Genomic DNA, 18935 nt, shown 5'->3' with positions numbered 1-18935 from the left:
TCTCAAAACTTTTGGCCACGACTGTACAAACACACATACACTGAGTGTACAAAACCACTCTTTCCATGACAGACTGACTAGGGAAAATCCAGTTGAAAGCTATGATCCCTTATAGACGTCGCCTGTTAAAACCACTTCAAGCTGTTGATGAAGAGGAGATGGGTTAAAGATGAATCTTAAGCCTTGAGACCTGGATTGTGTATGTGTGCCGTTCAGAGGGTGAATGGGCAAGACAAAATATTTAAGTGCCTTTGAACTGGGTATGGTAGTAAGTGCCTGTTGCACCAGTTTGAGTGTGTCAAGAACGGCAATGCCATCCAGCCAACTTGACACAACTGTGGGAACCATTGGCATCAATATGGGCCAGCATCCCTGTGGAACGCTTTCGACACCCTGAGTCCATGGCCCGGACAATTAAAAAAAAAAAAATTGTTTGTATTTTATTTAACTAGGCAAGTCTGTTAAGAACACATTCTTATTTACAATTACTGCCTACCCCAGCCAAACCCTAACGACACTGGTCCAATTGTGCGCCGACCTATGGGACTCCCAATCATGGCCAGTTGTGATACAGCCTGGAATTGAACCAGGGTCTGTAGTGACACCTCTAGCACTGAAATGCAGTGCCTTAGACCGCTGTGCCACTCGGGAGCCGCAGAGGCTGAGTGGGGCTGAGTGAGGCTGTTCATAGGGCAAAAGGGGGGAGGGTGCTACTCAATATTAGGAATATGTGCCTAATGTTTTGTACACCGTGTATATATGATGCAGTTTCTGGTCCCTTTTTCTGTTCATAGGTTGCACCTCAGTCACTCGGTTGTCGTGCCATTGTTCTGAACGTTCTAAAGCCGCTCTCTGCTGGCGGCGCCATAGTGGTGATAAACCCAATCATTCTGCAATAGGTGAACTATTTTGCCTAAATTACACTATCGCCTGGGGAAAAAAGTTGATATTTCTAAAGTAGTAGGAAATATTGTCATGCCATTAGCTAGCAAAGTTAGTCAAAAATAGCTAGCAATTCTAACGTTAGCTCGGTGGCCTCCTCAATTTTAGCTAGCTAGCTAACGTTGTACTGCATCTAAAGTCAATCTGGCGACATCCGACTGATGGCAAAGGGGGTTTCTACTAATTATTTGCCTCCATTTGAATGTAATTGTATTTCCAAGCCACTGTATTGCACTTTTAACGAAATCATCAGCACTCATTGACGATGCGTCTAGTAGAGTGTGATGCGTCTAGTAGAGTGTGCTCAGTCGGGCATCAGTCTGAAACGAATGTTCAAAACAACATTGTGACGAAATATCGAATAGATTATTAGATCAGTTAGTTCTTTCTCCTAGACCAGGGTCTGTTCCTGCCGCCGTCCTCCTCAATCAAAGCTTTTATCTCTTCAGTTAGAACATTGAAGAACAACTTGTGGAAATGATTTCCCTGTTAACGTTCCTGGCTGTGTTTCCAGAAGCCATTTCAGTTTAACATTTTATGAAGAGTTCAGATTATTTTTCCACAATAGAGCCAGGTAACTGTTGGAAACAATCACTCATTGAATTAAGCTCCACTCACAAACACCACCATGTCGGGAACAGTTTAATGGCCCTGAACAGACCCCAGTCGGTTAATGGGTACACATTGATGTGACTTTGAAGAGAGCCCTGGTTGGAGACTGGTTTTGGTGGGTGAAGAAAATGCATTAACATTGTGTGGTGAGCGAAAGCGCACACGTAGCCATGTAAAGTGATGTCATTGGTCCGGTCCAGAAACAAGCCCCTATCCCCAGGCATTTCATGTAAAGTGCCCTTGGGAGCAGGGGTCAGAGGTTGTTTCTGGACAGCCATTGTCTCTGCCCCTTGGTTCTCAGTCCCCTCAGGTTAGTCCTATAGGTTAGAGAGCAATGCATTATCAAAACCATTGCGCAAGTGTCTTAGGGCTCTATATATGGGGTGTTTTGGCTTTCTGAGCTTTTTCTGACCATGTGACCCGACCACAAAACAAGTTTTATAGGCTATAACGAGGACCCAGAATTTTTCATGGTCAGGACAACTCCTGACCCTACACGTCTCCTGGTGTTCTCATTTGCACAAATCAGTATTTAATCTCTCACCTGATCCCTACCAGGCTCGCTGGGGTTTGATAATGATCACTACCAGGCTCGCTGGGGTTTGATAATGTATTTTGGAGTTTCTGGAGAAGTGTCCTTCAAGCTGTTTGCATTTTGACCGTGTTTGGAATTTAAGCTTTTTCAAATATTCATGTTTTTACCAGTTGTCAAGTCTAAGCTTGCTGATGTGTACATATTGTTGTTTCTTGTCGACCTCATATAAAGTACCTTCAGAATGTATTCATACCCCTTGACGTATTCCACGTTTTTGTTACAGCCTGAATTGAAAATCAATTAAATTTTTCTCACCCTTCTCCAACAATACCCCATAATGACAAAGTGAAAACATGTTTTTAGACATCTTTGCTAAGTTACTGAAAATGAAATATTTCATTTACATAAGTATTCATACTCTTGAGTCAATACTTTCTAGAAGCATATTTGGCTGTGATTCCAGCTGAGAGTATTTCTGGGTAAGTCTCTAAGAGCTTTCTCCACCTGGATTGTGCAACATTTGCCCATATTATTTTCAAAATTATTCAAGATCTGTCAAATTGGTAGTTGAGCACTGCTAGACAACCATGTTCAGGTCTTGCCATAGGTGTTCAAGTAGATTTAAGTTAAAATTGTATCTCGGCCACTCAACATTCACTGTTGGTAAGGAACTTTAGTGTAGCTTGGGCCTTGTGTTTTAGGCTATTGTCCTGCTGAAAGGTGAATTAATTTACCAGTGTCTGGTGGAAAGCAGACAACCAGGTTTTCCTCTAGGAGTTTGCCTATGCTTTGCTTTATTTTGTTTTCATTTTCTATGCTGAAAAACTTCCCAGTCCTTAATGATTACAAACATACCCATTACATGATGCAGCCACCAATATGCTTTCACATATGCAGAGTGGTACTCTGTAATGTATTGGATTTGCCCCAAACATAACACTTTGTATTCAGGACAAAAATGTAATTGCTTTGCCTCATTTTCTTTCTTTTCACTATGTCAATTAGGTTAGTATTGTGGAGTAACGATCATCAATGTTGTTGATCCATCCTCAGTTTTCTCTTGTCACAGCTATTAAATTCCGTAACTGTTTTAGAGTTACCATTGGACTCACGGTCAAATTCCTGAGCAGTTTCCTTCCTCAACTAAGTTCGGAAGGACACCTCTGTTTCTCGTGACTGGGTGTATTGATACGCCATCCAAAGTGTAATTGAATAACTTCCCCATGATCAAAGGGATATTCAATGTCTGTCTTTTCTTTTTTTGCCATCTCCCGATAGGTGCCCTTTTGCAAGGCATTTTAAAATATCCCTGGTCTTTTTTGGTTAAATGTGTTTTGAAATTCACTCTGCGGGACCTTACAATTATCTGTATGTGTGGGGTACAGAGATGAGGTTGTCATTCAAAAATTGTTAATTAAACACTTATTGAGTGAGTCCATGCAACTTATTGTGACTTGTTAAACAAATGTTTACTCTTAACTTTTTTAGGCTTGCCATAACAAGGGGTTGACTACTTAATGACTCAAGACATTTCAGCTTTTCATTTTTAATGAATTGGTAACATTTTTTTTAAACTATTCCACTTTAACATTATGGGGGTGTACCAGTGACAACATATCTAAATGTAATCTATTTTAAATCCAAAGTGTAACACAACAAAATGTGAAAAAAGTCAAGGGGTGTGAATACTTTCTGAAGGCACTATAAGCCATAGATCGATGTCACTATCTGACTGACTGTTAGACATACACCTATTGAATGCTTGTCTGGGCTGGGCTTTCTAGCAAGCAAGAGCAATGGGTTGGTTAGTTATTACTAACTACAGTTAATAAGATGAATATGGGTTACTGATAAGTCAGTCATACTAGAACAATTTCTTTCTTTAAAAAAAAAAATGTAAATGTTTCAAAAATATTTAGGAAAGTTAGAATGCTAACTCATTGATCCCGCTTTGTGAAACCCCCTTACTGAGAATGTGGTGTCTGGTGCAAACTGTTTCTGTGAAACTCTGTATTGTAAATAAAGATTTAATGAAGATTTTAACCCTACCTTTCTAGGTCTCCTCATTGTTCCTGTACTTGACCACTATCCTGGGTGCGAGTCAGTTTCTGCTGTGTTTGGCTTGACAATAATGGAGCAGACAAAAGCATGAACAGTTCTGGGACCAAGCTCTGACATCACTAATGTAGTTTTTGTCTTTAAACAAATACGTGAGTCAGTGGCTCATCTTTTTATTTATTGTAATATCTTTACATTACTACATAGTCCACTAGCTCCACACACACACATTTTAGACAGTTTGGGTCATGTCCAGGTCAGGAATGTAACAGTGGAGAGTAGTCGCTCTGTTGACCTCAGGGTGGAGCCAGAGTGGCTGAAAGGACAGTGATGAGTGGGTGACTAGTGGCAGGGCCGACTAATATGGAGGCTAACGGCACGCGAAGGGGACATGATGAGCAAACATCCTTAATGGAGGCAGCAAAGTGTTTAGCGTCTCAAATGGGGTGAATGTTTGCTTGTTCTTGCCTCATTCTGTAAAGGGTGTTTGAGTCAGTCAAACTCATTCACAAAATCTTAACTGGTAAGAAGAGACATGAGTACAGTTACTAACAATCCGATAACCTGACTCCGCTCTAGGGCAAAACACCTGAGAGGGTAGGTCACTTTCTTCTCAAATACATGGCATAGAATAGATCCCGTGTGCTGACTACACAGACCTGTACATGGGGTTTTTGCACTGTAGGATAGGGGACAGAACTATGTTGACAGAACTCCAGTTTCTACCACTGAAAAAACACTTTTTTAACCTTTGCCTATACATTGACAAAAATGCATACAGTACATTTACTGATTTGAGTTCAACTATGTCACTCATCAATAGCCTATACAGTATATTGCCTTCACAGAAAGGACCAACACTGTCAGTCAATAATTAGTCAATGTTAAGTAGAACAGTGTCTGTTTGGTCTATCTATAGTATTAAAAACAACATATAAACAAGACAACAGGGACAAACAATATTACCATGGGAACTAAAGGTATGGCACATAACAAAGGACTGACAAATAATTACAATACTCTTCATCACCATAATTTTGATGATATATGACCAGGTCTTAACAAATAAATGTATACATAAAAGTACAATAGTCCCACTGCATCCCACTTGCATGTTTCCATTGACAATGACAGATGTAACATACAGATGTTTTAGTAGCAAACTAACTCTCACAGAGGCTTTCTCATAAATGTTATATAAATGATGTATATACACCATAATGTATACAGTGCATTCGGAAAGTATTCAGACCGCTTGACTTTTTCCACATTTGGTTACGTTACAGCCTTATTCTAAAACCGATTAAATCATGTTCCCCCCCATCAATCTACACACAATAACCCATAATGACAAAGCAAAAACAGGTTTTTAGAAATTTTAGCACATTTCTAAGAATTTACATAAGTATTTAGACCCTTTACTAAGCTTTGGCAGCGATTACAGTCCAGAGTCTTCTTGGGTATGATGGTACAAGCTTGGCACACCTGTATTTGGAGAGTTTCTCCCATTCTTCTCTGCAGATCTCAAGAGCTGTCAGGTTGGATGGGGAGTGTTGCTGCACAGCTATTTTCAGGTCTCTCCAGAGATGTTCGATCGGAGCCACTCCTCCGAAGCCACTCCTGCGTTGTCTTGGCTGTGTGCTTAGGGTCGTTGTCCTGTTGGAAGGTGAACCTTCGCCCCAGTCTGAGGTCCTGAGCGCTCTGGAGCAGGTTTTCATCAAAGATATCTCTGTACTTTGCTCCGTTTGTCTTTGCCTCAACCCTTACTAGTCTCCCAGTCCCTTCCACTGAAAAACATCCCCATGCTGTCACCACTATGCTTCGCTGTAGGGATGGTGCCAGGTTTCCTCAAAACGTGATGCTTGGCATTCAGGCCAAATAGTTCAATCTTGGTTTCATCAGGCCAGACAATCTTGTTTCTTATGATCTGAGAGTCTTTAAGTGCCTTTTAGCAAACTCCAAGTGGGCTGTCATGTGCCTTTTACTGAGGAGTGGCTTCCGTCTGGCCACTCTACCATTAAGGCCTGATTGTTGGTCACCTCCCTGACCTAGGCTCTTCACCCCCGATTGTTCAGTTTGGCCGGGCGGCCAGCTCCAGGAAGAGTTTTGGTGGTTCCAAACTTCTTACATTTAAGAATAATGAAGACCACTGTGTTCTTGGGGACCTTCATTGCTGCAGAAATGTTTTGGTACCCTTCCCCAGATCTGCGCCTCGACACAATCCTGTTGTGAGCTCTACGGACAATTCCTTCAACCTCATGGCTTGATTTTTGCTCTGACATACACTGTCAACTGTGGGACCTTATATAGACAGGTGTGTGTGTGCCTTTCTAAATCATGTCCAATCAATTGAATTTACCACAGGTGGACTCCAATCAAGTTGTAGAAACATCTCAAGGATGATCAATGGAAACAGGATTCACCAGAGCTCAGTTGAGTCTCATAGACAAGGGTCTGAAAACTTATGTAAATAAGGTACTTCTATTTTTTATTATTAATACATTTGCAAACATTTCTAAAAACCTGTTTTCACTTAGTCATTATGGGGTATTGTGTGTAGATTGCTGAGGATCTTTATTTATTTAATACATTTTAGAATAAGGCTGTAAAGTTTAAAAAAAATGGAAAATACAGAATACTTTCCGAATGAATGACATCATTGGACGTTCTCTCTACTCTTCACTGTTGCTTCCCCAGCATCCGTCTCAGTCATGTCAACTCAACCCAGCCTACCAGGGCTCCAATCACACATTGGCTACTGGGGGTGCCTTAAAAATAGACCAGTGTTAATATTCTCAGAATTCTTTTCAACCCTTATGGGTGTACCCTTATGTGTTATTAGAATGACTGTCACCCAGATAATTAGACCCTGCCCCACACAACAACAGCAGCAGACACATCGCTTCCAAGGAATAATAATAATAATAATACGTCAATTATTAACAAAACAATATTTTTTTTGCCTTCAAGTGTAGTGCTGGGTGTCAGTATAGTGGTACTGATGAACACGTTTTCATGCATAGTTCTGTTCTAACCGTAACGCATGAGTTAGTAGTGTAAAACATGAGTACAACTAGTATAGTACAGTGGTATATTAGTTATACAATATTAACTGTAGCAGACTTTACTGATATGTACACCGTGAGTCATATTGCACCTTTCTGGGGAGATGAGGAGAGAGGGAGATTTCAGTACATTTTACACGCACACACGCACACATACAGACATACACACACACACAGTGGAAACTACAATGGCTAAAAGAGAGGAATCTAGTGGGTTTTGAGAGCGGAGAGAGAAGAGGAACTCATGTCTGAATTCATAAATGTGATAGGGAAAGAGAGAATTTCTATTCCCTTTGTTTGACTCTCGACCTCTGCTTGTCAGTCCTTCTGTCAATGTCTGTCTGTCTGTCTGTCTGTCTGTCTGTCTGTCTGTCTGTCTGTCTGTCTGTCTGTCTGTCTGTCTGTCTGTCTGTCTGTCTGTCTGTCTGTCTGTCTGTCTGTCTGTCTGTCTGTCTGTCTGTCAATGTCTGTCTGTCTGTATCTGTCTGTCTGTCTGCGTCTGTCTCCACTTGCCCCTTGTTGCTCCCATAACAGAGGGTTCCTACGCCTCAGCATCGATTCTGTGAGCTGAGAAATACAGGGAATATTTAGCTTAGTGTAGTACTTTTGTAATTAATCTGCAATTTCAATGTAATGGAGTTGAGCATTTTTGGTTGTAAACAGGTTATGATATGGTTGTGGTTAGAGTAGAATAGTGGTTATACAGTGGTTGTGTTGTGGTTGTATACTTACACTGCTTGGGTATCCGTAGAGCCTCAGTGTCTGCTGAGAGGACTTGGTGCATCACCCCCCTGAACTGATACAGCAGCTTCAGACTCTTATCCTCTCCTACACACGGGTCATAGAAACCTGGCAACCCCGCCTTTATAAATATAAGGAGAGGGGGGGGGGGGCTGGTTACACACACACAGGTCATATAAAAATTCCACCCTCCACCCACCCACACACACACCCTTACCTTTGATGCCTCGGTGAGTATGAGTTTGGAGTCCTTGACCAGACACTGCAGAGGGACAGTAACGTCTATAACCTGAGCTCTCTCTTGCCGCACGCTGTTGTCTGTCACAAACTTTCCATACCACGCATTCAGGATGATCAGACCTGGAACAGGAGGAGGGACACACACACAGCTGAGTCAGAATTATTGAAAAGGCAACGCACAGAATAAACAGTGTTGAGTCAAGACATAGGTCAAGAGCGTTTGTGGGCGTGCATACGTGTGAGTGTGCTTACTCACCCATCTTAGACTCCTCTCCCTCGATGATTCTCCTCACAGACTCCTGCATCAGCAGAACCTGTCAGGGAGAAAGAAAGAAAGAAAGAAAGAGAAAAGGGTTGAACATACAATGATCTCAATGATCATCAATGAGCATAAAGTAAATATGCTGTGTGTCTGTTGTTTACGTACCACCACAGTCAGAGGCTGGCACTAAGACAGCATTGAAGGAGCTGTATTCCGCCATTAGCAAACAAGAAAACGCTCACCCAGAGGTGGTGCTCCTAGTAGCCAGGACTTTAATGCAGGGAAACTTAAATTTGGTTTACTAAATTTCTATCAGCATGTTAAATATGTAACTACATGATTAAAAAAACTCTGAACAACCTTTACTCCACACACAGAGACGCATACAAAGCTCTCCCTCGACCTCCATTTGGCAAATCTGACCATAATTCTATCCTCCTGATTCCTGCTTACAAGCAAAAATTAAAGCAGGAAGCACCAGTGACTCGGTCTATAAAAAAGTGGTCAGATGAAGCAGATGCTAAACTACAGGACTGTATTACCAGCACAGACTGGAATATGTTCCGGGATTCCTCCAATGACATTGAGGCGTACACCACATCAGTCACTGGCTTCATCAATAAGGGCATCGATTACGTCGTCCCCACAGTGACCGTACGAACATACCCCAACCAGAATCCATGGATTACAGGCAACATGCGCACTGAGCTAAAGGCTTGAGCTGCCGCTTCAAGGAGCTGGACTCTAACCCGGAAGCTTATAAGAAATCCCGCTATGCCCTCCGACGAACCATTAAAAAGGCGAAGCGTCAATACAGGACTAAGATCAAATCGTACTACACTGGCTCTGACTGTGGCAGGGCTTACAAACCATTACAGACTTCAAAGGGAAGCACAGCCGAGAGCTGCCCAGTGACACGAGCCTACCAGACAAACTAAACTATTTCTATGCTCGCTTCGAGGCAAATAACACTGAAACATGCATGAGAGCACAAGCTGTTCTTGAAGACTGTGATTACGTTCTCTGTAACCGATGTGAGTAAGTTCTTAGAACAGGTCAAAATTCACAAGGCCGCAGGGCCAGACGAATTACCAGGATGTGTACTGCGAGCATGCGCTGATCAACTGGCAAGTGGATCCTGGACTTCCTGATGGGACGCCCCCAGGTGGTAAGGGTAGGTACCAACACATCCGCCACGCTGATCCTCAGCACAGTGGCCCCTCAGGGGTGCGTGCTCAGTCTCCTCCTGTACTCCCTGTTCACTCATAACTGCACGGCCAGACATGACTCCAACACCATCATTAAGTTTGCTGAAAACACAACAGCGGTAGGCCTGATCACAGACAACGACAAGACAGCCTAGGAGGTGGTCAGAGACCTGGCCGTGTGGTGCCAGGACAATAACCTCTCCCTCAAGGTGATCAAGATAAAGGAGATGATTGTGGACTCCAGGAAAAAGAGGACCGAGCACGCCCCCATTCTCATCGACAGGGCTGCAGTGGAGCAGGTTGAGAGCCAAGTACCTTGGTGTCCACATCACCAACAAACTAACATTGTCCAAGCACAACAAGACAGTCGTGAAGAGGGCACGACAAAACCTATTTCCTCAAAAGTTTCTACAGTTGCACCATCGAGAGCATCACTGCCTGGTATGGCAACTGCTCGGCCTCCGACCGCAAGGCACTACAGAAGGTAGTGCGTATGCCCAGTACATCACTGGGGCCAAGCTTCCTGCCATCCAGGACCTCTATACCAGGCGGTGTCAGAGGAAGGCCCTAACAGTCAAAGACTCCAGCCACCCTAGTCATAGACTGTTCCCTCTGCTACCCCACAGCAAGCGGTACCGTAGCGCCAAGTCTAGGTCAAAAAGGCTTCTTAACAGCTTCTATCCCCAAGCCATAAGACTCTTGAACAGTTAATCAAATGGCTACCCTGACTAATTGGGGCGGCAGGTAGCCTAGTGGTTAGAGCGTTGGACTAGTAACCGAAAGGTTGCAAGATCAAATCCCTGAGCGGACAAGGTAAAAATCTGTCGTTCTTCCCCATAACAAGGCAGTTAACCCACTGTTCCTAGGCTGTCATTGAAAATAAGAATTTGTTCTTAACTGACCTGCCTAGTTAAATAAAGGTAAAAAATATTTTTGTATTGCCCCCTCTTTTTACACCACTGTTACTCTCTGTTGTTATCATAGTCACTTTAATAACTCTACCTATATTACCTCAATAGTACCGGTACCCCCCTGTACACAGTCTCGCTATTATAATTTTACTGATGCTCTTTAATTACTTGTTACTTTTTATTTCTTATTCTTATCCGTATTTTTTTTTTTTAACTGCATTGCTGGTTAGGGGCTCGTCAGTTAGCATTTCATTGTCAGGCCTATTATATTAGTCAGATGTGCCAAATACAATTTGATTTGATTTGTGTGTAGTATGTATGGATGTTCCTCACGGCTGACTCCGCCTCTTGTTTCTTCTTGACCATGTCTACTTCTGAGCTCTTCCTCTGTAGCTCCAGATCTCTGTTGGACAGACAAGGACAGAAAGGGTCAAACGGGGACAGGCCGAGATATACCGGGACAGGCAGGGACATACCGGGACAGGCAGGGACAGACAGGGACAGGCAGGGACATACCGGGACAGGCAGGGACAGACAGGGACAGGCAGGGACAGACAAGGACAGAAAGGGTCAAACAGGGACAGGCCGAGATATACCGGGACAGGCAGGGACAGACAGGGACAGGCCGAGACATACCGAGACAGGCAGGGACAGACAGAGGCAGAGACAGGCAGGCAGGGACAGACAAGGACAGACAGAGACAGGCAGGGACAGACAAGGACAGACAGAGACAGGCAGGGACAGACAAGGACAGACAGACAAGGACAGACAAGGACAGACAGACAAGGACAGACAGGGACAGACAGAGACAGGCAGGGACAGGCAGAACAAGATGTGAGAGTTTTCCTGGGTCTAATAACTACTGCCAAGTAAATCTGCAGAGTGTGTGTGTGATGTGTGTGTGTTGTGTGTGTGTGTGTGTGTGTGTGTGTGTGTGTGTGTGTGTGTGTGTGTGTGTGTGTGTGTGTGTGTGTGTGTGTGTGTGTGTGTTTGTGCGTGCGTGTGTTTGCGTGAGTGAGTGAGTGAGTGAGTGAGAGAGAGAGAGAAGCTCACTGTTGTTTCTGGGAGCATGTGTATGGTATAATGACCAGTCTGTGTATGGCCATGTAGACTAGTAGAGGCCCCACAGTGGCGTAGAACACTGCACTGGGCAGCAGCTGGTCTGTCAGGTGGACTGGGAATAGATAGGTCTGATTGGCACGAGCCAACCTAGGGAGAGAAGGAAACAAGTTACAGTACATACTGTACTATGAAAAGTTAAAATACTATCACCTGATTTTGGGGTAAACCTGAACCCCCTGAGCTAAATATTTAGTAGCCAAAACACAGATAGACATGCCACTCATGCACACACACATGTATGCACAAACGCACGCACACACAGCACATACACTGTACTAAACTGTATTACACGTTGCACATACACACTGGATTACACAGACTGTATTTGTGTTGTAGTACCTGATTTTGAGGGTGACTCCCTGTGGTACTCCGACACTGACAGTAGCAGCCAGGACACTGTGCCGACTGATTTTCCTCTCTGCTCCATACTCCACCACTGTACCAAACCAACCAGTCCTGACACACACAAACACACCACAACACCAATAAGGGTCAGACTCCCACCTTACCTATTCACATGTAGTTTCACATTTTATTAGTACGGGATACGCATGGTATACATCATCCAACCAAATGGTTATTCCAGGTTCCTTCTCCACAATGCAACAACAATAAGAAATAATAAAAGATAAGAATATGAACAGAAAGTAAATGGATCAGTAGAATAGAATAAACATTTTAGCATAAGTATAATAAAGGAAGGCACAATTTATAGTCCAATATCAACATATTCTGTGGAAGGGGGGTATTGGGTGGCAGTGTATAAACTGAGTAGTATAATAGGGTGTGTACGTACTTGATCGATCCCTTGACCTTGGTCTGGTCCTCATCCTGGAACTTGTACTGGTAACTCATCATCAGATAGGAGTGAGGGACACCCAGCTAGAGGGGGAGAGGAAACAAGGTGAGGCGTGAGGGACACCCAGCTAGAGGGGGAGAGTAAACAAGGTGAGGCGTGAGGGACACCCAGCTAGAGGGGGGGTGAGAGTAAACAAGGTGAGGTGTGAGGGACACCCAGCTAGAGGGGAGAGTAAACAAGGTGAGGGACACCCAGCTAGAGGGGAGGTGAGGTAAACAAGGTGAGGTGGTGAGGACACCCAGCTAGAGGGGGAGGTGTGAAACAAGGTGAGGTGGTGAGGGACACCCAGCTAGAGGGGGAGAGCAAACAAGGTGAGGTGTGAGGGACACCCAGCTAGAGGGGGAGAGCAAACAAGGTGAGGTGTGAGGGACACCCAGCTAGAGGGGGAGAGGAAGCAAGGTGAGGTGTGAGGGACACTCAGCTAGAGGGGGAGGAAACAAGGTGAGGTGTGAGGGACACTCAGCTAGAGGGGGAGGAAACAAGGTAGGGTGTGAGGGACACCCAGCTAGAGGGGGAGAGTAAACAAGGTGAGGAGTGAGGGACACTCAGCTAGAGGGGGAGAGTAAACAAGGTGAGGAGTGAGGGACACTCAGTTAGAGGGGGTGGAAACAAGGTGACAAGTGAGGGCACAGAAGAACATAGTTGGTCATCCTACCAGCCCTAAAACCCACCTCAACATATTCCCAATTGCACAGGTGTGTGTGTGTGTGTCTGTGTGTGTGTGGGTGCATTTGTGTATGTGTCTGCATGCTCATGTGTGTGTGCTACTGTGTGTGTGTGTGTGTGTGTTGTACCTGCAGTGCCAGGGTGAAGTGGCTGGTCTTGGTGTCTCGGACCACACTAGTGGTCATAGAGCTGTGGGGTCCCCATCGCCACTGCAGGTAACCCATCGTGTTCTGGTCTAGGTGACGAGCTGTCATTAAAGAACAGCTGGGACGCACGCCACGGGGAGAGAACTGCATTCCACACTGAGCCGTCAGGAAACTAACAAACAGAGAGAGGGAGATGACTAGCATTACAATTGTTGTAGTGTAAAGAGGACCATATCCTCTCCGCTCGATTGGCCACTCACCATCGTGGAGTCAGGTTACGGAACACCTTCATCCCAAACAGAGGTCCCAGTATGTCCCCTGCACCAAACTCCAACTACACACATACAGAGAGAAAATCACAAGCAGACAGAGAGTGAAACACAGACACGTCAGTCAATATCCTTCCTGTGTTCTCTCAGAAACAAGGGAGATAAATATGTGTGTGTGTGTGGACCTCTCCCCAGCCCTTGGCAGAGGTGACACGGCGGACAGTCATGTTGATGTTGCCTCCTCCGTTGCCGTTGTGTGTGGAGAGAGAGCCAGACAGCATTGCAGTGTCAGAGTTAGTCAACGGAGCCTACACCCACATACACAGGTAAACACATGGGAAACACATAAGCATAACACACGTTAATCTATCACAATGGACCTTTTTAGCTAGTGTGTGTGTGTGTGTGTGTGTGTGTGTGTGTGAGACCAACAAGGAATCGGACCACGTGTACGGGTGTGTGTACCTCAATAGACTGGGAGATGTGCATCCTGTTGATCTCGATGTGAGGGAATCCTCCTCCTGGCATCTCCTCAAAGTCCTCATCATAGCGATCAAACAGGTCTGTGGCATCTACTCCCACACTAATGGTACCCTGAACACACAGAGACATGAGAACACAAAACATAGTGTTCTGATAGTAAACTTCACACGGAGAAAGTCTGTAGATATCACCCTGCCGTGGATATTTCTGTAAGAGGCTCAGGGAAGAAGCGTGTGTATGTACCTTGGGGTTGGTCCTCTGCTGTAGCCTCCTCTCCTCTCTCTCTCGCTGCAGCCGCTCATACTCCTCACGGATCTCTACTGGGGTCCTCTTCCTCTCCACAATCTCCACACACATGAACACATGCATGCACACACGCTCCTCAGTTATCATCTCAGTTACTATTGTGTCATTACTACTTAAGTAGTAATGTGTGTGTACTTAAAATGTGGCACCAGACATTTGACGGACAGCATTTTAGTTTAGCGGACATTTTGACCCATATGCATTGGGTGTGTAACCTGGTTATGGTGTCCATCCCCGGTGCTCAGAATGACAGAGATCACATTTAGATTATGGTAATTCCTCTTAACAGAACATGCAACTCAGAGGATGCAATGGTGTGTGTCCTTCTCACTGAATTCTGATGCACACTTTGAAGACGTTAGAATAACTGTCCACATTTACTTTTCCTCAGCCAACAAGATGAAAGGAAAAAGGAACAGCAAAATCACTTGCCTATGTCAATCTACTATCTCCCTTAGTAGAAAAGTTGACCTATTCTATTGGTCAGCTTGTTGTTCTGTGTGAGAAATAAATAACCTATTCCCAACAGACTCTGGGACAGTTGTGGAATGACAAATCCCAAATTCATACAACCAGTACATCAAAATAACTTTAAAAAGCATTGAGGCTGATGCAATGTTTATCTTAAAACGTTGATCAAGTATTATTTCTTCACATTATAGTTTTGCAGCAATGCGTACACAGCAGTAGGCTACTTCCGAATGTTCGTTCCGACAAAAGCCGGCTTCTTTTTATAAGAAACATAAATGTATTGAAAATCCAAAATTGTTTGCATAGTCAACTTACACTCAGCTCTGACACACACACTTACCACACCAAACATGCCACCAGGGGTCTTTTCACAGTCCCCAAATGCAGAACAAATTTAAGAAAGCATACAGTATTATATAGAGCCATTATTGCATGGAACTCCGTTCTATCTCATATTGCTCAAATGAACAGCAAACCTAGTTCCAAAAAACATATAAAGCAACCCCTCAAGGCACAACGCCTCTCCCCTATTTGACTTAGATTGTTTGTATATATGTATTGATATGTAGACTGTGTGCCTTCTTTAAAATTGATGTAGTAACCGTCCTTGATCTGTTCTTGTCTATTAATGTTCTGTATTATGTTTCATGTTTTGTGTGGACCCCAGGAAGAGTAGCTGCTGCTTTCGCAACAGCTAATAGGGATCCTAATAAAATACCAAAATACAAAATATTACCAGCTAACAGAAACCCTGACACACACATGTGCTGAACATACCTCCCAGCCCTCCACCTCCAGGCCTTTCTTCCCAAATATGTCATAGATGGCCCTGGACTGAGGATCACTCAACACTGGACAGAGACAAGGGAGTGAAAAAATGAGAGGTTTATACTCTCATTTAACAGTCCAATTAAACGACAGGCAGCTTGTCAGAAGATTCAGTGACAGGGAACGCACTGCTCACCCTCATAGGCCTGGTGCACCTGGTTAAATAGCTGCTCTGCCTGGCTCTTCAGCTCTGGGTCTCTGTGTTTGTCTGGGTGGTAGAGCATACACAACCTCCTATAGGAAGCCTTCAGCTCATCCTGAGTGGCCTGGGGAGAAGGGGGGGTGGGGGGTGGAGAGGGGACAGAGAGAGAAAGATTACAATATAGATTTCTGCAGACATAGCCTAATGCATGCATACTCCAACCACCCAAGCCATAGACTATTTACTCTGCTGCCGCATGGCAAGAGGTACCGGTGCATCAAGTAAGACACCAATAGGCTCTTGAACAGCTTTTATTGCCAAGCAATATGACTGATAAATAGCTAACAAAATAGCAACATGGACTATCGGAGTTTACCTGTATATTTATTGACCTTTCATTTCAATCTCTGCACTGTCTCAATGCACACAATGTCATTCCAAAACACTCACTCCATAATTTGTTCACTCACACATAATATCCACATACATTTATACTGCCTCTACACACCCCCACACCCACTCACATACAAGCTGCTGCTACTCTGTTTATCTTATATTCTGTTTCCTGGTCTCCTTACCTCTATACATAACTACCTCCATCACTCCAGTATCCCTGTCACCTTACCCCTATACATATCTACCTCCATCACTCCGGTATCCCTGCCACCTTACCCCTATACATATCTACCTCCATCACTCCAGTATCCCTGTCACCTTCCCCCTATACATATCTACCTCCATCACTCCAGTATCCCTGTCACCTTACCCCTATACATATCTACCTCTATCACTCCAGTATCCCTGTCTCCTTCCCCATATCTACCTCCATACATATCTACCTCCATCACTCCAGTATCCCTGTCACCTTACCCCTCCTATATCATATATCAACCTCCCCCATCACTCCAGTATCCCTGTCACCTTACCCCTATACATATCTACCTCCATCACTCCAGCCCTCCAGTATCCCCCCATGTCACCCTTACCCCCCTATACATATCTACCTCTATCACTCCAGTATCCCTGTCACCTTACCCCTATACATATCTACCTCCATCACTCCAGTATCCCTGCACATGTAAATATGATATTGGATCAGATTTTTAAAATATTTCCTGTATATATGCTTACTTACGTTAATGTCTATTTCATATTTCTTATTCTTATTTCTCATGTGTTTTTTTATAGTAATACATTGTTATTGATTATTGCAACGTTGGGATTTGAGTTTGCAAGAAAGGCATTTCATGCATGGGACATTAACACTATATAAAGAAAATAAACGACAGGTTATTTATCCGTGCACCAGGGGACATACACACCTCCGAAGAACCATGTATCACCAGCAGTGACAAATGAGTAAACGAGAGCCAATGCCCGTTGGCCCTGTTTACACTGTCTAGCTACATGCCGTAACGTTAATCGCAATGGAAATCTAGGCTCCTAACAGCGAGTGTCACATCTTATCAATTCAGCTTACAAAACAGTTAACTAATAATATTATTCCACTACTGCCTTTGTTGTCGTCTCAAGAAACAATATTGACAGGTATCTACGTCTGACAGCTATGTCTGTCTTGCAGCATCCCTCGAGTCGATGTGATGGGAGTGATGGACCGACCGGGCGAATGTCATCAACTGTCTCGCCGAACGCGATGCCCAATCGAATCCGTGTTGAACATTACCGATACAGTGGGATAAAAGGTTTAAACGTGCACATTATGTAAATACACAAACACCTTACCTCTTTCCTGACGTTGAGAAGAGAATAATAGTCTTGGTTATCCAACTCTAATTCATCGTCTAAGGACGCCGCCATCTTTACGCTGGTTCGGCCCCTCCTCCTTACCCTCCCATACCAGTGTTCTGTGTGCTCATTGGTCTGTTCGTGTCTGCACTAGCGCCGCTGTGTGGCCAGGCGGGCTGCAGACATCCTGTCATTGAAAACAGTATATCAAGGTGAAAGTGTGTGCTGTCCATGGTCCTGAAACTTCTAACGTAGCCTATGTAGTGATAGAAAGGGACTGACAGGGCAGGCTTGAGTTTACTATGTGACAAAAAGCACTACATCAAATGCCATAAACCCTTCGACAGAGGCATTTACATAGAAAGAGTGCACAACAGCTCTACCTAGATAGGGTTACTTAAGCTATTCGATTGACCAAGGCTTCTTCCTGTTCCTTCCGTGATTTGCATTTAGTGGTTGCCTTGTGGGAACGTTTTATATTTCTCATTTTCCTTTATGATTCTATGACACACCTTTACGCAACGTTTAAAGGTGGCGTTGCCGCACTGTGTTTGATGGCAGTGAGTGCTGCAGGGCATGGGAGATCATTACCAGTAACGGCTGCCGTTAATGATGACAGTTTAGGCCTTGCAATTCAGCTTTGGCCCCTGGCGTGGAAATATTTAAACCAATTACCCTTGTAGGCTTACATGAACCAAAACAATGATGTATGTTCATTAATCAGTTTTTTAAATGAACAGGTTATTTATTCATGAATTGGCTCCTGATTGCTTGATAGGTCATAGACTAATACAACCATCTCACAGAAAGACCTGAGAGAGATGCAAGGTTAAAGACCGATTAGGCCCTTGCTATCGACCTGGGCTTGGAATTAGAATGAAGCAATCATGTGTCTCTGTAAATAATGAAAAGTAATTAATTAATTTAATTTCACTTTATTTCCTGAATAGAATCAGTTTTAGTGAAGTAGGCCTAGACTAGCCTGGTTGCCTTCTCTGTTCATCTATTTCCCAAATGACAGGAGAGGCAAGGAGTGGAATGTTATCTAAAAATACTGGTATCCAGACTAGGCCTAGACCACTAAAAAGGAAGAAACTGCGTGTTGTTTACTTAAATACTTATGTTTCAGTTGGCCTTGTAAGTCATTGTGAACCCATTTACAACAACGACCTGCAATCATAGTCAGTTGGCTATCAGAGAGCTTTGTCAGATGTGTACTGATGGCGGAATTTGGTTGTGTCTCCTCACATCGCCTCTGTGGCTGAGAGAGAGAGAGAGAGAGAGAGAGAGAGAGAGAGAGAGAGAGAGAGAGAGAGAGAGAGA

At 43.9% G+C, this 18935-nt stretch overlaps 1 protein-coding gene across 1 annotated transcript; it reads right to left on the bottom strand.

The window, feature by feature from the left end:
• Nucleotides 1-6473: 6473 nt before the first annotated feature.
• LOC112254523 (dnaJ homolog subfamily C member 11) lies at nt 6474-17713 on the bottom strand. The gene is made up of 16 exons (XM_024427188.2): nt 17610-17713; nt 15861-15990; nt 15674-15747; nt 14363-14464; nt 14102-14230; nt 13822-13944; nt 13628-13701; nt 13350-13539; nt 12493-12578; nt 12036-12152; nt 11628-11783; nt 10908-10977; nt 8450-8507; nt 8171-8313; nt 7945-8074; nt 6474-7779 (listed from the first exon to the last, which is right to left on the bottom strand). The coding sequence occupies exons 1-16, from the start codon at nt 17682-17684 to the stop codon at nt 7754-7756; spliced, it is 1683 nt and encodes a 560-aa protein (XP_024282956.1). The 5' UTR covers nt 17685-17713; the 3' UTR covers nt 6474-7753.
• Nucleotides 17714-18935: the final 1222 nt, after the last annotated feature.

The sequence above is a fragment of the Oncorhynchus tshawytscha genome, linkage group LG07 (assembly GCF_018296145.1).
Source record: "Oncorhynchus tshawytscha isolate Ot180627B linkage group LG07, Otsh_v2.0, whole genome shotgun sequence".
Classification (NCBI taxonomy): Eukaryota; Metazoa; Chordata; class Actinopteri; order Salmoniformes; family Salmonidae; genus Oncorhynchus; species Oncorhynchus tshawytscha.
This window is presented reverse-complemented; position numbering and strand designations above follow the sequence as displayed.

Excerpts from the sequence above, each read along its gene's own strand:
- LOC112254523 (XM_024427188.2), bottom strand. The coding sequence starts at position 17,684 with ATGGCGGCGTCCTTAGACGATGAATTAGAGTTGGATAACCAAGACTAT. Across the intron at positions 13,702-13,821 it reads CTGCCAAGGGCTGGGGAGAG|TTGGAGTTTGGTGCAGGGGA; the intron begins GTCCACACACAC and ends GTATGTGTGTAG. Across the intron at positions 8,508-10,907 it reads AACAAGAGGCGGAGTCAGCC|GTTCTGCTGATGCAGGAGTC; the intron begins GTGAGGAACATC and ends TCTCCCTGACAG.